The sequence below is a fragment of the Ambystoma mexicanum genome, chromosome 1p (assembly GCF_040938575.1).
Source record: "Ambystoma mexicanum isolate Mex_15411 chromosome 1p, UKY_AmexF1_1, whole genome shotgun sequence".
NCBI lineage: Eukaryota > Metazoa > Chordata > Amphibia > Caudata > Ambystomatidae > Ambystoma > Ambystoma mexicanum.
This window is the reverse complement of record NC_090921.1, coordinates 796518712-796538556: the sequence shown is the minus strand read 5'-3', so window position 1 is coordinate 796538556 and position 19845 is coordinate 796518712. Positions and strand designations below refer to the sequence as shown.

At 47.8% G+C, this 19845-nt stretch overlaps 1 protein-coding gene across 3 annotated transcripts in view; it reads left to right on the top strand.

Annotated features, from left to right (window-relative positions):
• SHE (Src homology 2 domain containing E) overlaps positions 1–5652 on the top strand; it is a 156651-nt gene extending 150999 nt beyond the window's left edge. The window contains exons 6-7 of one of the 3 annotated variants that reach the window (XR_011304397.1): positions 333–934; positions 1046–5652. Coding sequence is in view for 1 of the 3 variants with exons in the window: in XM_069651980.1 (XP_069508081.1) it covers positions 333–519 (187 nt within the window). In the remaining 2 variants the exon portion in view is untranslated. Of the gene's footprint in view, positions 1–332 lie in introns of all 3 variants that reach the window. The other 2 variants (XR_011304398.1, XM_069651980.1) reach the window with 2 other exon arrangements.
• Positions 5653–19845: the final 14193 nt, after the last annotated feature.

The following is a 19845-nucleotide window of genomic DNA, read 5'->3' as shown; positions in this document are numbered from 1 at the left end:
CAGCCTCTTTACCTTACCTGATCATCTTTCCTCCCACTCGCATCCCTCCTCTCATTAGGTCTCAATGTAACCCCTTCCCGTCTGGCCTCTCACCTTCCACTCCTCCCCTGTCTTGCATATCCTTCCTCCCACTCTTCTCACCCCATTTCGAGTTGACCCTTTCCCTGCTGGAATCTCCTTTGCTGCCCCAAGCATCTTGCCTGCCTATGATTTGGCACTCATCCTCTCAAAATCCCTCTCATCCTGCCTTTTCCCTTCTACCCCTGTCCTCCTTACCTCGCCTACCCCGCTTCCCCAAGTGACTGTCCTCTCTGCTTTTGTTTCCGTGGCAGGACCAGCCAGGGGTGCGTGCACATCATCGTGGCCCAGACAAAGGAGAACAAGTTCACGCTGAATCAGACGAGCGCCGTGTTCAACAGCATCCCCGAGGTGGTGCACCACTACAGCGCCGAGAAGCTCCCCTTCAAGGGGGCCGAGCACATGAGCCTCCTGCACCCTGTGCACTGCACATTGCACTAGCATCAATCACCAGAGCCTGCTATATTGCACACGCGGGACTTGACAAGCTTGAGACCCTCATGCACTGGACAAGAGGCGCTCTATGCTCTGCACCAGTAATACGAGCCTGAGACCTAGTATGCACTGCTAAAACGAGAGCCAGAATCCCACTGCTCGCCGGTAACACCGGGCCCATGCACCGCACAAGTAGTAGAACTGGCAGAGTTCCACCATGCGCTGCAGGGGTAGCAGAACACACGAACTTTAGTCTGCGCTGGAAAAGCAAGCCCCGGAGACCAGGAACAAGAGCTCGAGGCCCTCCATACAGAGCACTGATAGCATCAGCGCCTGCACACGAAGCCTTAGAATCCATTGCACCAGTAATCCAAGAGCTGGGGCTCCTTCCTGCACAGCCTTAGCAAGACCAGCGCCCGAGGTCCTCCATTCGCAGGAGCAGAAACATACGGGAAGGGCCCTCTAGTCACTGCGCCAGTAATCAAAGAGCTGGGGCTCCTTCGTGCACAGCCTTAGCAAGACCAGCGCCGAGGTCCTCCATTCGCAGCACCAGAAACATACAGGAAGGACCCCTCTAGTCACTGCAGGAGTAATACAAGAGCCGGGGCTCCTTCCTGCACAGCCTTAGCAAGATCTGCGCCCGAGGTCCTCCATTCGCAGCACCAGAAACATACAGGAAGGACCCCTCTAGTCACTGCAGGAGTAATACAAGAGCTGGGGCTCCTTCCTGCACAGCCTTAGCAAGACCAGCGCCCGAGGTCCTCCGTTCGCAGCACCAGAAACATACAGGAAGGGCCCATCTAGTCACTGCGCCAGTAATACAAGAGCCGGGGCTCCTTCCTGCACAGCCTTAGCAAGACCAGCGCCCGAGCTCCTCCATTTGCAGCACCAGAAACATACAGGAAGGACCCCTCTAGTCACTGCAGGAGTAATACAAGAGCCGGGGCTCCTTCCTGCACAGCCTTTGCAAGACCAGCGCCCGAGGTCCTCCATTCGCAGGAGCAGAAACATACAGGAAGGACCCCTCTAGTCACTGCAGGAGTAATACAAGAGCCGGGGCTCCTTCCTGCACAGCCTTTGCAAGACCAGCGCCCGAGGTCCTCCATTCGCAGCACCAGAAACATACAGGAAGGGCCCATCTAGTCACTGCGCCAGTAATCACAGAGCTGGGGCTCCTTCCTGCACAGCCTTAGCAAGACCAGCGCCCGAGGTACTCCATTCGCAGCACCAGAAACATACAGGAAGGACCCCTCTAGTCACTGCAGGAGTAATACAAGAGCCGGGGCTCCTTCCTGCACAGCCTTAGCAAGACCAGCGCCCGAGGTCCTCCGTTCGCAGCACCAGAAACATACAGGAAGGACCCCTCTAGTCACTGCAGGAGTAATACAAGAGCCGGGGCTCCTTCCTGCACAGCCTTTGCAAGACCAGCGCCCGAGATCCTCCATTCGCAGGAGCAGAAACATACGGAAGGACCCCTCTAGTCACTGCAGGAGTAATACAAGAGCCGGGGCTCCTTCCTGCACAGCCTTAGCAAGACCAGCCCCCGAGGTCCTCCATTCGCAGCACCAGAAACATACAGGAAGGACCCCTCTAGTCACTGCAGGAGTAATACAAGAGCCCGGGATCCTTCCTGCACAGCCTTAGCAAGACCAGCGCCCGAGGTCCTCCATTCGCAGCAGCAGAAACATACAGGAAGGACCCCTCTAGTCACTGCAGGAGTAATACAAGAGCCAGGGCTCCTTCCTGCACAGCCCAGCGCCCGAGGTCCTCCATTCGCAGGAGCAGAAACATACGGGAAGGACCCCTCTAGTCACTGCAGGAGTAATACAAGAGCCGGGGCACCTTCCTGCACAGCCTTAGCAAGACCAGCGCCCGAGGTCCTCCATTTGCAGCACCAGAAACATACAGGAAGGACCCCTCTAGTCACTGCAGGAGTAATACAAGAGCCCGGGATCCTTCCTGCACAGCCTTAGCAAGACCAGCGCCCAAGGTCCTCCATTCAGGAGCCCTTCTATTCTGTTCATTGCGCCAGTAATACAGGGGCCCCCAGGGACTCCATTCCCTGCACCAGGACTGCTGACTGCGGGACCCGTATGCCCTCAGCTCACTGCACCTATAACAGATGTAGGTTCTCTCTGCGCTTTATCAGTACGGCAGTACGATGCAGTGCATCGGAAACGCAGGAGCTCTAGGTTGTCTATGCGCTCAGGAACACACACGCCAACAGCCCTCCATGACCCGCACTATTAGCACACGAGCTCAAGGTTCTTTGCGGTGTGCACGAGACTGTGTCCCAGCGTGCTTTGTAGTAATGAGAGCTGAGCAGTAGCATAAGAATATGCCGCCTTCTATGCTCTGTGCCAATAAAACGAGAGCAGCCGACAGGCAGCCTTATATGGTGCACCAATAGTACAAGAAGCTGAGACCTTCTGCCCGCCCCTCTGTTCCTGTGGATCCTGAGGCCTTCCATCCACCAGCAACGCCAAAGCGACGAGAACGACTGAAGACTGTTAGCAAAAAGACATTCAGCTAGGCCGCAATGAAATGAAAGTTGGAAACTATTCGACTCTGCCACTCCCGAGAGAGGACTACCTAAGAGACATCTGCATCACGCTGGCAGAACAGATACCCAAAGAGCTGACAACTATCCAGTTCATTTTATGCACAGATATTTTAAGTAGGTCAGACCTACCTCCAAGAAGCAGGACGCATTCGCAAACGACACTTTCGGCTAGTCTAATGTACCGCTGGAATTGCATGCACGTGATGTCTTTAATATGTCGAAGATACCAGTGATATGTTCCTTATGACACCAACATACCAGCGGCATGTTTGCATGGGAAAACACATACCAATAAAGCACCCACCACCAACACAGCATTCAGTGACCTGGTAAATCTGAGTGAGACAGTCGTTACTAGCTATGTAACACAGCATTCAGTGAACTGGCAAGTCTGAGTGAGGCAGTCATTGCTAGCTATGTAACACAGCATTCAGTGAACTGGCAAGTCTGAGTGAGGCAGTCATTGCTAGCTATGTAACACAGCATTCAGTGAACTGGCAAGTCTGAGTGAGGCGGTCATTGCTAGCTACGTAACACAGCATTCAGTGAACTGTCAATTCTGAGTGAGACGGTCATTGCTACCTGTGCAACACAGCATTGTGTTAACTGGCAAGTCTGAGTGAGACGGTCATTGCTAGCTGTGTAACACAGCATTGTGTGAACTGGCAAGTCTTGAGTGAGATGGTCATTGCTAGCTATGTAACACAGCATTAAGTGAAGTGGCAAATCTGAGTGAGCCTGTCATTGCTAGCTATGTAAAGCAGCATTCAGTGAACTGTCAAGTCTGAGTGAGACGGTCATTGCTAGCTATGTAACACAGCATTCAGTGAACTGGCAAGTCTGAGTGAGGCGGTCATTGCTAGCTATGTAACATGAACTGGCAAGTCTGAGTGAGCCTGTCATTGCTAGCTATGTAAAGCAGCATTCAGTGAACTGTCAAGTCTGAGTGAGAAGGTCATTGCTAGCTATGTAACACAGCATTCAGTGAACTGGCAAGTCTGAGTGAGACAGTCGTTACTAGCTATGTAACACAGCATTCAGTGAACTGGCAAGTCTGAGTGAGGCAGTCATTGCTAGCTATGTAACACAGCATTCAGTGAACTGGCAAGTCTGAGTGAGGCGGTCATTGCTAGCTACGTAACAGCATTCAGTGAACTGTCAATTCTGAGTGAGACGGTCATTGCTAGCTGTGCAACACAGCATTGTGTGAACTGGCAAGTCTGAGTGAGACGGTCATTGCTAGCTGTGTAACACAGCATTGTGTGAACTGGCAAGTCTTGAGTGAGATGGTCATTGCTAGCTATGTAACACCGCATTAAGTGAAGTGGCAAATCTGAGTGAGCCTGTCATTGCTAGCTATGTAAAGCAGCATTCAGTGAACTGTCAAGTCTGAGTGAGACGGTCATTGCTAGCTATGTAACACAGCATTCAGTGAACTGGCAAGTCTGAGTGAGGCGGTCATTGCTAGCTATGTAACATGAACTGGCAAGTCTGAGTGAGCCGGTCATTGCTAGCTATGTAAAGCAGCATTCAGTGAACTGTCAAGTCTGAGTGAGAAGGTCATTGCTAGCTATGTAACACAGCATTCAGTGAACTGGCAAGTCTGAGTGAGCCGGTCATTGCTAGCTATGTAACGCAGCATTCAGTGAACTGTCAAGTCTGAGTGAGACGGTCATTGCTAGCTGTGTAACACAGCATTGTGTGAACTGGCAAGTCTTGAGTGAGATGGTCATTGCTAGCTATGTAACACCGCATTAAGTGAAGTGGCAAATCTGAGTGAGCCTGTCATTGCTAGCTATGTAAAGCAGCATTCAGTGAACTGTCAAGTCTGAGTGAGACGGTCATTGCTAGCTATGTAACACAGCATTCAGTGAACTGGCAAGTCTGAGTGAGGCGGTCATTGCTAGCTATGTAACATGAACTGGCAAGTCTGAGTGAGCCGGTCATTGCTAGCTATGTAAAGTAGCATTCAGTGAACTGTCAAGTCTGAGTGAGAAGGTCATTGCTAGCTATGTAACACAGCATTCAGTGAACTGGCAAGTCTGAGTGAGCCGGTCATTGCTAGCTATGTAACGCAGCATTCAGTGAACTGTCAAGTCTGAGTGAGACGGTCATTGCTAGCTATGTAACACAGCATTCAGTGAACTGGCAAGTCTGAGTGAGGCGGTCATTGCTAGCTATGTAACACAGCTTCAGTGAACTGGCAAGTCTTGAGTGAGACGGTCATTGCTAGTTATGTAACACTTCCTCCCAGCGGACAGTCTCTCTAATAGCCCATGTATCTCGCTTTGATAGTTGAGTGTCAGGCCTCCCTGCCTCCTGTGTTATGTGGACGCCCACTTTACAATGCATTTATTTTAAAACCAGGCTCTTGAACATGCACATGTAAGCAGAGAGAAATGTTGTATCGCCTCTGGGGGAATGTATCTGTAAACAGCCGCTTCTGCACCTTTAGTTTGATGTTTTTATAAGGTTTGCAACGAGCTCGGAATGAAGTGGGCTGGGCACACCCAAGTCCCTCTCTCGAGCTAAATGTTTATTTTACTGCTATTTGCAATAAAGTGTCATGGGGCTAAGATGCGTACAACTTCCTGTCTACAAAGCTGGGGCTTGCATGAGGGGTCGATTCTTGCCTGGTATCCTGCACTGGAGAGGATTCTGGGAAGATTGCGTTGCCTGGGATGTGCTCTCCTCCATCACCGAGGTTCTACTGGTTGCCACGTCCTGGCAGCTGCTCCCTCTGGGTTCCTTTTCTGCGGGCTCCATGTCGTGCAGTCATAGTGGCCCTCCGTCGCACCTCGGAGCGGGGTTCGCGCTGAGTCGCTTATGTGCTATGAGATGTTTTTGCTTCCTTCCCAGCCTGACTCCTGAAGGCCATTCTCTGCGAGTTTCTTGCTATGAGATCACATAGGTGTAATACACGCTGACGGATGTCACCTGCACTGCGGGAATTGTGTCTGGATTAACGCCCCCTTGGTGACCGCCTCCACTTGACGGCTTCAGTCGGGTGTCCTGGAGTTTGATACCTTTCAGGCCCTCTTGTGTGCGATGGCCCATTGAGCCAGTGCAATGGTCCAGTGTTGGGCCTACGCGCTAATACATGATTCCATGCAATAATATCCTGGGAACAATAACCAAGACTGAAAATGAAGCAGTAAAAAGGAAGAGATAATAAGCATTGCAAAAACCAACCGTTTGGGCTTTTGGGTAGGTATGGGATAGGCATTTGCTAGACACTGATATGATGGTACTACCTGGCCTAGCCATATGAGCGAAACAGCTGGAAAATCGAGCGATTACTTTATAAGTACCTGGCAAATACGTATTTAATACTTCCAGCCAAAACTAAATCAAGTGGCTGAAGGCACTGCTGGTTAAGGCATTTTTATTACACTAGTAGCCTTTTACAGCTGCAATGAAGCCGTTAACTCTCAGCAGGGGCGGGACTCAAAGGGATCCTAGGAGGATGTGTTTAGGGAGAGAAGGGGAGGGGAGGGGAGGTAGTAGGTGGGAATGGCCATAGGGGTTAGTATTGGCCAGGGGCCACTGGGTAATGAACCAAACACCCACAAGGCTTGTGTTCCATCTCACTTGCCATCTCTCTCCCACCCGTACTCCAATGCAATAGTTTCGGCTTATAGGTGATGCTAAAATGCCACCTACTAGCCCAAAATAAAAATAAGCAACTATTTACTGAAAGTAATGTAAACGTAAAGACATTTTAAATTAAAAAAACACACGGTTTATTATTTAACTAAAGCACACGTTTGGTTTCGTATTGATTTGGTAGTACAGAGGACGTTTCCCTGTAACTAGTCGCCATCCACCATTCACAGCTCAGCTCTAACCTCCTCCACTTCCACCTGCCTATTTCCCTCCATAAAGGTTTACTTTTAAAACAAGGGCATCCCTCCTCCAAACACCCTTCTAACCCTTTCCAATCAGCACAGGTGCTATAAATCACATTGCCCCTGATCATACGTTTTCCCTTTTTGTTTGTATAATGCTTACGTCAGGTTATTAGTTCTTACTTATTGCATAGTTATTTTCAGTAGAAGTATTTTTTAAACATTCGTCGGTTTTTGCTGTGATTTATTTTCTGTGCACAAATAAAACCGATTCTTCTAATGCCACACTGTATTTGCAATAGTCTTGTGTTGCGTTTGCAATACCATACTCATGGATGCCTAAATGTACCCCCATCGGTTATGTGTGACATAATCACTGGTTAAAACATCGAGGGAGACTCGACTAAACACTCTCCTCAACATATTTTAGGATTGGTGCAATTATTTAAACAAACTCCAGTACTAGAATATTTGGGGCAAAGTGTTGCATAGTGCCTTTAAAAAAATATTCAGTCACCCTCAATGTTATTTCCAGCGATTATATCACTGGATACCGTCCCGTCTAGTGCAGCGTCTATTCCAGAACTTGTAGGCGCTAGATCCAGCCTCGCTTTCCCTGAGACGCAGCCCCCAGTGCCTATTCCAGGGAAGATAAGACATTTTCCTGGACCGCACCCAGAGCTTTATCCCATTGGCAGATTAGTCCATGCCAGTCTTTACCATGTCTCTGTCTGTCTGTCGATGTGGCTGTCTGCCTGTTACACATCACACAGTTGGGTTTCACAGCAGTTTCCCAGCACAGACCGCGAAAACTAAAGCAAAACACCAAAGATGCGACCAGGATTTCATCCAAGAATCTACATATCCTGGAAGAGAATTCTAGCTATAACGTGGTAACAGATGAGAACGATTACACCCCCAAATGGTCTACTTTAACGCAGTAATGGTAAGCAGTCTCCCAGGCGTCCTAATGCCCAGCCTGCCAATTATCAGTCAAGAACTATAGGGCCTGTGCCATGGAGCTCTGTGTACAAAGCATATCTGGGGTCAACTCCTAAAAATGTAAGTGGGGGGACTCATCAACAATTGCAATCGGATATGACCTCGGCAGAAATTAGCATATCAAGGTGAAATAAACATATTTAATTAAATTGGCTTTGCATAACCACCCAAATTGTGCATGATGAATGGCATTTGCCTTTCATAAAATCAACACATAAAACATAACATAAAATCAAATTACATTGTGTGATCTCCAGGCTGCATTGATAGCAGGGCCTCTGTGCCCAAATTGCATTGTGTGACCTCCGAATTGCATTGTTAGGCCTCTCTCCCACTATACAGGTGTCTCAAACTTAGCAGGAGCTCTGTGCCCAAATTACATTGTGTGATCTCCGAATTGCATTGATAGCAGGGCTTCTGTGCCCAAATTGCATTGTGTGACCTCCAGACTACATTGATAGCAGGGCCTATGTGCCCAAATTGCATTGTGTGACCTCCGAATTGCATTGTTAGGCCTCTCTCCCACTATACAGGTGTCACAAAGTTAGCAGGGCCCCTGTACCCAAATTACATTGTGTGATCTCCAGGCTGCATTGATAGCAGGGCCTCTGTGCCCAAATTGCAATGTGTGACCTCCGAATTGCATTGTTAGGCCTCTCTCCCACTATAGAGGTGTCTCAAACTTAGCAGGGCCTCTGTGCCCAAATTGCATTGTGTGACCTCCAGACTGCATTGATAGCAGGACCTCTGTGCCCAAATTGCATTATGTGACCTCCGAATTGCATTGATAGCAGGGCCTCTGTGCCCAAATTGCATTGTGTGACCTCAGAACTGCATTGTTAGGCCTCTCTCCCACTATACAGGTGTCTCAAACTTAGCAGGCCCTCTGTGCCCAAATTGCATTGTGTGACCTCCAGACTGCATTGATAGGGCCTCTGTGCCCAAATTGCATTGTGTGACCTCCGAATTGCATTGTTAGGCCTCTCTCCCACTATACGGGTGTCACAAAGTTAGCAGGGCCTCTGTGCCCAAATTACATTGTGTGATCTCCAGGCTGCATTGATAGCAGGGCCTCTGTGCCCAAATTGCATTGTGTGACCTCCGAATTGCATTGTTAGGCCTCTCTCCCACTATACAGGTGTCTCAAACTTAGCAGGGCTTCTGTGCCCAAATTGCATTGTGTGACCTCCAGACTGCATTGATAGCATGGCCTCTGTGCCCAAATTGCATTGTGTGACCTCCGAATTGCATTGATAGCAGGGCCTCTGTGCCCAAATTGCATTGTGTGACCTCCGAACTGCATTGTTAGGCCTCTCTGCCACTATACAGGTGTCTCAAACTCAGCAGGCCCTCTGTGCCCAAATTGCATTGTGTGACCTCCAGACTGCATTGATAGGGCCTCTGTGCCCAAATTGCATTGTGTGACCTCCGAATTGCATTGTTAGGCCTCTCTCCCACTATACAGGTGTCACAAAGTTAGCAGGGCCTCTGTGCCCAAATTACATTGTGTGATCTCCAGTCTGCATTGATAGCAGGGCCTCTGTGCCCAAATTGCATTGTGTGACCTCTGAATTGCATTGTTAGGCCTCTCTCCCATTATACAGGTGTCTCAAACTTAGCAGGGCTTCTGTGCCCAAATTGCATTGTGTGACCTCCAGACTGCATTGATAGCATGGCCTCTGTGCCCAAATTGCATTGTGTGACCTCCGAATTGCATTGATAGCAGGGCCTCTGTGCCCAAATTGCATTGTGTGACCTCCGAATTGCATTGATAGCAGGGCCTCTCTGCCCAAATTGCATTGTGTGACCTCCAGACTGCATTGATAGCAGGGCCTCTGTGCCCAAATTGCATTGTGTGACCTCCAAACTGCATTGTCAGGGCTCTCTCCCACCATACAGGTGTCTCAAACTTAGCAGGTCCTCTGTGCCCAAATTGCACTGTGTTACCTCCAGACTGCATTGATAGCAGGGCCTCTATGCCCAAATTGCATTGTGTGACCTCCGAATTGCATTGTTAGGCCTCTCTCCCACTGTGCAGGTGTCTCAAACTTAGCAGGGCCTCCGTGCCCGGGTTGCGCTGTGAGATCTCCAGGCTGCATTGCTGGGCCTCTCTCCCACTGTGCGGGTGTCTCAAGCTTAGCGGGGCCTCTGGGCCCATATTGCATTGTGTGATCTCCAACTGCATTGCTTGGCCTCCCTTGCACTTTACAGGTGTCTCAAACTTAGCAGGGCTTCTGTGCCCAAATTACACTGTGTGATCTCCGAACTGCATTGTTAGGCCTCTCTCCACACTATACAGCTGTCTCAAACTTAGCAAGGTCTCATTGCCCAATTACATTGTGTGATCCCAAACTGCATTGATATCAGGGCCTCTGTGCCCAAACTACATTGATAGCAGGGCCTCTGCACCCAAATTGCATTGTGTGACCTCCAGACTGCATTGATAGGCCTCTCTCCCACTAAACAGGTGTCTCAAACCTAGCTCACTCGCACATTCAGCAAACTCTCGAGTGAGACAGAAACCACCAACGAATTACGGTGGTGGGTCACTCTAACCAGGGCCACTCACATCATAAGGCGAAAGTCCAAGCTACGCCCATCCAAGCCACCTAACCAGCGGATACCCTACCTAACCCACACAGCCTGCTCACCACAGCGAACTGCGCTTAGGGAGACGGACAGTAAAGAGAGCCACCGATCACACCCAACTTAATAAACCTTAACTCCCCCCCCCTTCCACACAGACGGAGCCCAAACCACCCGCTGACACCCCTTCATCAACCACTACACCACAAGACCACAAGACAACCCGACCTAAGCAGGACCATCTAGACGTCACCAAACAAAGACCAAACAACTCTCAGTCCTACAATGCCGCGCAAACGACCAATTCCGAGGAGAAGACAAAGAGATGAAAGAACACACACGCCAGAACAGCAACCTAGAACAACCACAGACTGGACCCCCACAGGTAGGAACACAAACTGAAGGAACTCTGAGAGAAGAGCAAAATCCCTCTACCTAAATCCATACCTCGCAGACAACTGGCCACCACGGCAATCCAACCCAGCATTAGAAAGAGCAACATCAATCAACCTAACACAAGCAAGTAGAAGAAGGATGGCCAAAACAAACAGACGACCGACCCAATAACCCTCTACATCACCAAAGCAAGAGGAACTTCCAATCAACAACCACAACTCCTGGAAGACGAACCCGATGAAAACACTAAAAACCCAAGACAAAACCTAGAAGAACTGTTAGAAGATGCTGACGCCCCGATCCCCACAGCCCAACAAGTGGCCGACCAAGAAGGAAACCTCAACACCGAGCAGAAGACGACCTCAACAAAAACCAAACCAAACAACACCTCCAAACTTCACTGCAATCTAATAAACGCAAGATCCATGTCAAAACACTCAACAGAGATCCTCGACCTACTCGACGACAACGGCATTGACATCCTGTTCATCACAGAAACATGGCTGGACGACAACTACAAAATCACACTCCAAAGCTGCCTTCCGACCGACTTCAAATGCCTACAAATAAACAGAAAAAACAAAAAAGGAGGAGGCATCGCCATAGCATTCAAAGAACACCTGAAAATAAAAACGGACAAACCACTCAACATCATCAACTGCGAAACCATGGTAATACACCTAACAGCCAGCCCAAAAACCAATATCACATTCATCCTGGTATACAGACCACCAACATATGATGCAACATTCGTCGATAACTTCATAGAAGCCACCACCAACTTAGCCATCAACCACGAACACCTAATCATCCTGGGGGACTTCAACATCTGGTTTGAAGACAGCCAAGCCAACTCCCAAAGTTCACGAATTGATCAACTCGGCGCCATGAAACTACGACAACTAGTCAAAGGAGCAACACACTCGGCAGGACACACCCTAGACGCAATTTTCGCCAAAGAAAAACTCATCACCACAGCACCTATGGTGCGACCATCTCATCATCCCATTTGTGATTACTCTGCCTACTCAAGCCTACATCCAAAACTCACAACCACCACCAAAAGAAACTGGAAACACGTCAAAGAACGCAACCTATTCGAACAACTGGAATTAACGAAACTCTCAACTACAGAACTGGAGCTAGCTGACCTAGACAGAAAAGCAGAGATACTGCACAAATGGATCGCAGATACTATAGACAAGATCGCCCCAGAAAAACCGTTCACCCCATCAAAAAAAAGAGCAATGGCAAAATGGTTCACCCCACAATTAAATGACATGAAAAAGGAAAACAGAAAGATGGAATTGGAATGGAGGAAAGAATATAACCCAGGGAAAAAAACATTGTACCAGAAACAAATCCGTGCATACAAGAAGGAAATTCAAAAGGCAAAAGACATTACGATGACAGAATCAATAATGCCACCAACACACAAAAAGAAATGTTTAACATCATTGAAGAAATGAGAAACCCACCAGGCTGTTATAACACCCCAACCACCTCAGAAAAACTATGCAACGACCTGGCAGATCACTTGAAAAAAAAAATCAATGACATCCGTCAAACCATACAAAAGCGACCAACCAACCACAACATACAACCCAACAAACCCAACTCGGAATTACAACTCAAACTCCGAAGCTTTCCTGAAATATCAGCAGAGGCATTCGCAATGCTGGTTAAACGAAGCAAGAAAGCGGGATCACCCATGGACCCAAGTCCCCCAGACATCTACAAATCAATCCTCGCGCAAGGATCACTAGCAGAACACTACAGAAACCTTCTAAATCTATCACTTTCAACAGGGACTGTACCGAAGTTCTTCAAATCAGCATACATCAAACCACTCTTAAAAAACACAAGTGGTGATGTAGATGACCTTTCCAACTACAGGCCGATCTCCAACATCCCCTACCCAGCCAAACTTCTAGAAACCTATGTATATAAACTAACCCAAGAACATGTAGAAAAATACCATCTGCTGGACCAAGCCCAAATTGGTTTCAGACCAGCGAGAGGAACGGAAGCAGCACTACTATCCAACTGGGATGACCTCAAAACGAACACAGACTCAAACACTACCTCAGCCCTTATTCTGCTCGACCTCTCTGCAGCTTTTGACACAGTTAGCCACGACACCCTGACCAAAAGACTAGAAGACATAGGCATAACAGACACAGCACTACACTGGACCAAATCATTCCTAGCAGACAGAAACGAGATCATATGGATAAAACCTTTGAAATCCACTCCACGAGTCAACGATTGCGGAGTACCACAAGGATCCTCACTATCTCCACTATATTTCAACATCTATCAGACCCCAGTCATCAGAATCTTCAAAAAATACATTACATGTGACAACTACGCAGATGACACTCGGATCATCTACAAAATCAAGGACACCAATGCCGACCATCCAACCCTAACCGACTGTCTAAAAGAAGTCAACTGGATGGATGCCAACAACCTAAAAATCAACCCAGGAAAGACAGAAATCATGATCATATCCAAAGACCAAGAGAACAAAACCACCGTCCCATGGCCAACAGAAATGGGAAACGCACCAACACCATCGAAGGTAGTAAAAAATCTGGGAGTCCTAATGGACAACAACCTAACCCTGGAACCACAAATAAATGCAACAGTGAAGAAATGCTTTTTCCTCCTCCGCACGGCAAGAAGAATTCTACCTTTCCTCTCCTTCGCGCACAAAACACTCACTATCGTCGCCCTAATCATGTCTAAAATCGACTATGCAAACAGCCTCTACCTCGGAATACCAGAATACCTCCTTAAGAAACTGCAACGGATCCAAAATGCAGCAGCAAGACTACTCCTCAAACTATCCAGAAGAGACCACATCACTCCAGCCCTAAAAACATTACACTGGCTCCCAGTAAAACACTGCATCACCTTCACAACAATGTGCGTAACGCACAGGGCAATCAGCGGACAAGGAGCAGAATTCCTACAAAAGAAAATAAGTCTACAAACCAACGAGGCACCTCCTTCTACCACTTAGCCGCAAAAACCTGGAACAACATCCCAAAAGAAATAAGAAACACTGAAGATCACCTAAAATTCAGGAAATCACTAAACCTGGCTCTACAACACCACAGATTAAACCAGGAAATCAAAACTGGAAAAGGATGACTAAACCAAAAGACACAGACATCCCGGACCTGAGAGAGTAACGACCACGGCACCTGGACGGGTGACGCCGGCTAGACTGGAACACAGGCGATACGCACGGAGACTGAGTCAACTGCCCCAGACAATCCCACCAACACTTTCGCCCGCCCCCTTAATTAACTACCACCAGGTACCATATGGGTGTGGAATTATCGAGAGATTGGCAAATGCCCACTACCTGAGAGGTTGTCATTGGAAGGTGCAATGGCCACAGGAGGATGAATGAAAGATAAGGGGAGCTATGAGAGAGCATGTCAGAGGCGGGGGCCAGAGGAGTAAGGAACCTGTAGGCCAGTTAGACCGAGTTCAGGACAGAGCCACAACAGGGGAGACTACGCAAACAGAGCGCATCAATTCAGGATAGAGATGCAAACTAACCAACCCCTAACTATTTCCCTTTCTGGATACACCTCTCAAACTCCAAACCAAACACAACCAAAACCTACAGCACAACAAACCGCACAAACTTCACTACACTGCAACAACAAAACAAAAACACACATAGCCTTGCACAACAGTACACGACGACTACCGGCCGCAAACACCCCAGGCCCAGCCAACAGACCCACCGGGCTGAGGCCGCCAACAGCACATCACTGTCCTTGTGCACTTTTCCTGCTTCCTCCCACTAACTCAACCTCCCCTCCTGTTTCAGAGCCACCAGAGTGCCAAGGGACCACTCCGGTGGAGATAGTGTGCGGTACAAATGTCCTTTAACATTAACACACAAAACCAAGAGAGGATATTGTCTTCTAATAGTGTTTTTGAAAATGTTAAAAGGTGTGCATGTTTTAAACTTCAAGAACCAATACAAATGTTTTCCCTGGGACTTGCAGTACCAAAATGCGACATTGCACCTTTAGTTGTTCGTTATTTTTCTTTAGGTTACTTAGTGCAGTGGTGAAGTGTCCGGCCTGCAAACCTGGCGACTGTGGTTTGATCCCCTAGGTTGGCTTATAAATTCAAAGAGGACATCAAATGTTTCTCTTTTAGCTGAGGGGACTGAGTCCACCCTGTGAATAAAGTGGGTACACTCCGTCCACCCGCGTGTACCCTCGACTTCAGCCCTGAAGCATATGATGTGTAAATGTACCCCCCCGGTTCTAGCGGGAGATAATGCAGGGTTCTCTTATCTGAGTAGCACGCAAAGCCATTTCAGGAGGAAGACTAAATCAGTCCCCTGCTTTGTATTCTCAAGACAGCACCCTGAACACACATTCCAGCGAGCACAGATTCCAGCCCACTTCAGAGGTACAAAAGTGACCTTTTATTCCTTGGGAAATCCCAGAACCATGCAGCCAAATAAAATGTTCTCTACCTTTCTTGGACAGGAGATAGAGATAAACGCTCACTAGACAGCTATGCTCACCATGCAGGATACAGGTTCAAATCTAGGTAAGCTAACTTAGCCCTGTATCATTTCAAGGTCAATGAATTGATTACCATCAAATTGGGTAATACTAACACCTTGTATTTCAGTGATTAGAAGCTGAATTAAAGGAACCACAAGACACCGGAATCCTGGCAAGCCAGTGGAGGCTCACACATCAGGGCTTGGTCATATAAGAATTGAGGGTAGGATGCCAAGCAGCAGGGCAGGCAGCGTATGCTGACAGATGAGCTCAGCAGCTGGAAGGCTGAGCAGCGTGTTCTGCATGGCCTGTGACCAGAACAGGCAGCCTTTCTGTAGGCACAGTGGCTGGCACACGTGCCCATTTCCCCAATATGTGAGTTACTCCGGGATGCTTGCCCATGGTGGAAATGGGTGGTGATTTGCAGGCCCAGCCTATATGAGACCTTGTGGGGCAACAGACCTTCAAAGACCCAAGCAGGTGCAGAACAGCACCTCACTGGGCATTTCAGTTTGCTTCCCAGAGCCCTCCTATGATTCGCTGAGAAGTGAGGACCAAAGGAGAGCGGTAATTTACGGCTGTCTTCGAGCTTCCTATTTCCGTTGCTGAGTAGGAGTCGGGGAGCAGAGGTGAGTGATCTGGCTGCACGCGCGTGTGTGTGCGCACTCTTCTGTGTGTGTGTGGTTTGAGGAACCATTAAGCAAATCCAGGGCGTTCTGTAGCATGGGCAGGCCCGGGGGTGATCCAACTTGGCAATGGACAGCTCAGAAGACAGTGTGAGGTACAGAGGCAAATTGGATGGCAATGTGAATGGCATAGGCAGTTCCAGACATTGGGCAGTTCAGTGGGCAATGTGGTGTGGATTGGGGTATGTTTAGGGGCAATGTAGACGCAAGCTTTATTGTTTGTTTAACTGGAGAAATACTGCCATGGCATTGTTGGAGCTGGCATCAATCCATTTTCTGTGGGCAATGGAGGAGGATCAAAGTTGTACTCCTAGAATTGTAATTTCAGTTTTAAAAAGATCACATGACAATGTTGTTTCTGTAAAAGAGATGACCATGCTAGTGTATTTTATAGCTAGTTTCTGAAATCGAGCCTTCTGGACTGGGATAGTGACGTGATAGACTGTTTTATGATCGCATAACCAGGCAGTGTTGCTGTATATTTTTGTGTGGTTACTCTTTTTGTTCAGTGAATGCCTTTTGATGCAGTGAATATATGCTGCTTTTAGTCCATGGAGTCATCATTTATCTGTCAATTTTGGATGATTAACAAGTGGAATCTTCCTAGTTCTTCTAACCCCTACGGGTTTGATGTGTTTCCCTGCAACCGTATTAGATTTTTGCAGTCCAGGATACCAGTGCTCTCAGGAAGGACCAAGAGCCTATTTCCCAGTGGCTCAGGCTTCCTGACCAAAATATAGTTTGTGGGGCAGCAAATGGTGCATTCGGCTGTAGCAGGCAACAGTGCCCAGTCTTCCCTTTCAGTGGTAACCTGTGGGGTCAATTCTTGGGAGGACAGTGAGCCAGTCCGGACTTTAATTCCCCTGGCTGCCATAGTTCCGTTCTGTGAACCCTGTTCAAACCATTGAGGGCACACATAATTACAGACGTTTTAACATTTCATTCTGTGACAGCACCCATAGTTAACCGCCAGAAACGCACAATCCAGGGCCCTCTTCTGGTCTCTAGGTAAAGACTTGAGTTTATTCCAGGAGGCACAGAAACCCGTTTCAACTCCACGTAGCAATGCCACTATATGGCGCCAACTACTTTTGATTTTTTAAATATTCTATTCAGTCTTCAAGTCCATAACTGTGATATGCATACTAATTATCTGAAACTGAAACATGTTATTGTAGGATTGATATATTCGATACTATTTAATACTGCTATATAAAAACTATATTAAATGCGTTAAAAATGTTAGTACAATTAATGGAAAAAGAAGAAAGAAATTCTATAAAGATAAAAGGAAGAGTGAACGAAGCAGAAATATAAAATTCCTAATAATTAATCTTGGCAGCGATTGGGGCAAGGGGCCAGAGGTGGATGGATGGTGGGAGGTTAGTTCTTTCCCTTGGATGTTGACTGTTGCAAGTCCTAACTGCTAAAGTTGCCTAAGGATCTCGCATCCACAAATATTTCTTTCCCCTTTTTATCGGATATACATCTGGTGCTGTATATAATCCTGTCAAGAAGTGCATGGGTTTGGGAAAGGTATCTTGTTTTTGTAAAAGTTTAGACTAAGAACCTGGCAAAGTGCTCCATGGGATGTTGGCCCAATGCCCCAAACATCAGCATCATTCTATATTGTCTTCCTATTCTTAGTTTGGCAGTAGGCCCAAGCTCTAGGAAGAAATCAAGATTCTATTTGCTTACAATTGGTTTCACAGCAGGCACATGGTCTCTAGGAAGAAATGTTATGTTTTGTTGATTTATACTGCGCACCACTACCACAAAGCGGCAGTCTTCAGGCACTCTTCAAAATTGTGTTTGCTCACAATTGGTTTGACAGAAGGCACATGGTTTGGGAGTTTATCAAGAAAAACAATTACCGATTTAGGAGCCAATTCATAGAATTCAGCGCAGAAGTAGCACACGTGCCTATCGCAGAGAGGGAGCATGCGCCACGTGTAGCGCAAAACAGGATTTAGGCGCACCGTGTATTCATGGATTTCCCTAGCCATTTGCAGCAGTGGCGTGGCGAACCTCCAGCAGCGCCAGTTACGCCTCCAAGAACGCCCCTTGCACCAGAAAAAGCCATAGAAATCCCCAATACGGCGCAAAGGGCTGCGCTAACCCTGGATCAGCAAACAGCCCCCCTACACCGTAATCGCGTGAAAAACTACGTGTACCCAATTTGCGGCAGCCAAAATGCCTGAAAATGTACTTGCGTACCCCCTTGAATACACGTACCCCGCTTGCGGCAGCCAAAACGTGTGAAAATGTACTCACATACCCCCTTGAATATGCGTACCCCCCTTGTGCCAGCCAAATCGCATGGACAGTGCTTTGCGTGTGGTGACAGGTGTCGGGGTGTACCCCCTGTAGTGTGGGCTGCCTGCGGGGCATGGCCATGGGCGATGGGTGGTCCCCTGTGGTGTGGGCTGCCTGCGGGGCATGGTCACAGGTGATGGGTTGTCCCCTGTGGCATGGGCTGCCTGCAGGGCATGGTCGCGGGTGATGGGCTGGAAAACAGCTTTCTTAGTTGGTCATGTCTGCTAGCAGGATCAGAAAGCTGAGCCCAGGAGCCCTTCATAGTTTTTCATAGCCACAAAGTAGTCTGTCAAACTCGCCTAACTTTCTTTCCCAAGGAAGTGTCTGATTTTCATATGTGTTTGCTTTCCCTTCCTCCAATGCAGGAAGCGTGCCTGGACATCAGACACGCCTTAACATTTTATTTAGCTAGAACATCTCAGTTTAAAGATTCGGCCAGACCTTTTGTCACGCACTGACCTTTGGGCAGGGCAAGCAGGCTTCCAAAGCCATGATTGCAAGATGGATCCTACTTGTTCTGTTGAATCCTACTAATGCCAGGGCAAGAATCCCCCTAAGTGGCTGCAGGCCCATTCCATCGGAGCCAAGGCAGTTCAGTGGCATTTTAAAGACCTGTCCCAATTGATATAATTTACAGAGTGGCCAAGTGGGCTAGCACATCATTTTGTAGACGTTATTCCATGGGCCTTAGCACCATGGTGAAAGGAAAGTTTGGTCAAACAGTGTTAGAAAATCTATTTGGGTAAAATCCATCCTCCCATTTGTCATAAATGTAACCTCCCATGCATTCGGAAGAAAGGGTGTGGACACTGGAGTATTTAAAGGTTACTTGCCGTAATGACTCTTATACTCCTTGTCCATAGTCTCCTTTCCTCAGTATACCCTCCCACCTTCCCCACTTAACCAGTTTTTGTCCAGAGCCTGGGTGGTTGTAGCAGACTGGTGGATGTTGGTGGAGCGTGAAGGGGCAGAGCTACGCTCCACACTCTTCTCAAAGTTTTTTTTTGTTTGTTACTGTCAACACAGACGCGGCCCCATTCCTGCATGGGAGACACCCCATGAGTATGGACGATCGAGGACTATGAATTGGGAGTATACTAGTATGGGTTTTCAGTTTGTTTCTAGGGACTCTTAAATTTGACAGATAATTGAAAACAGGAGGTTTAAGTGATTCGCCCAGGATCAAACAGTTTTGGGCAAATGGAGAAGCTCGGGTTACAATCTGGATCTTCTCATTGCAAAGTAAACACTATTGCTTCTCGTCTGCATCTGTTGCTTTCCCATATTCCCCAATCTTTTATATTTATTGTAACACACTATACTGTTGTTCAGTTTATTTCTATGAACTCCCATGTTTGGCAGCTATGGAAACTGGAGTACGCCTA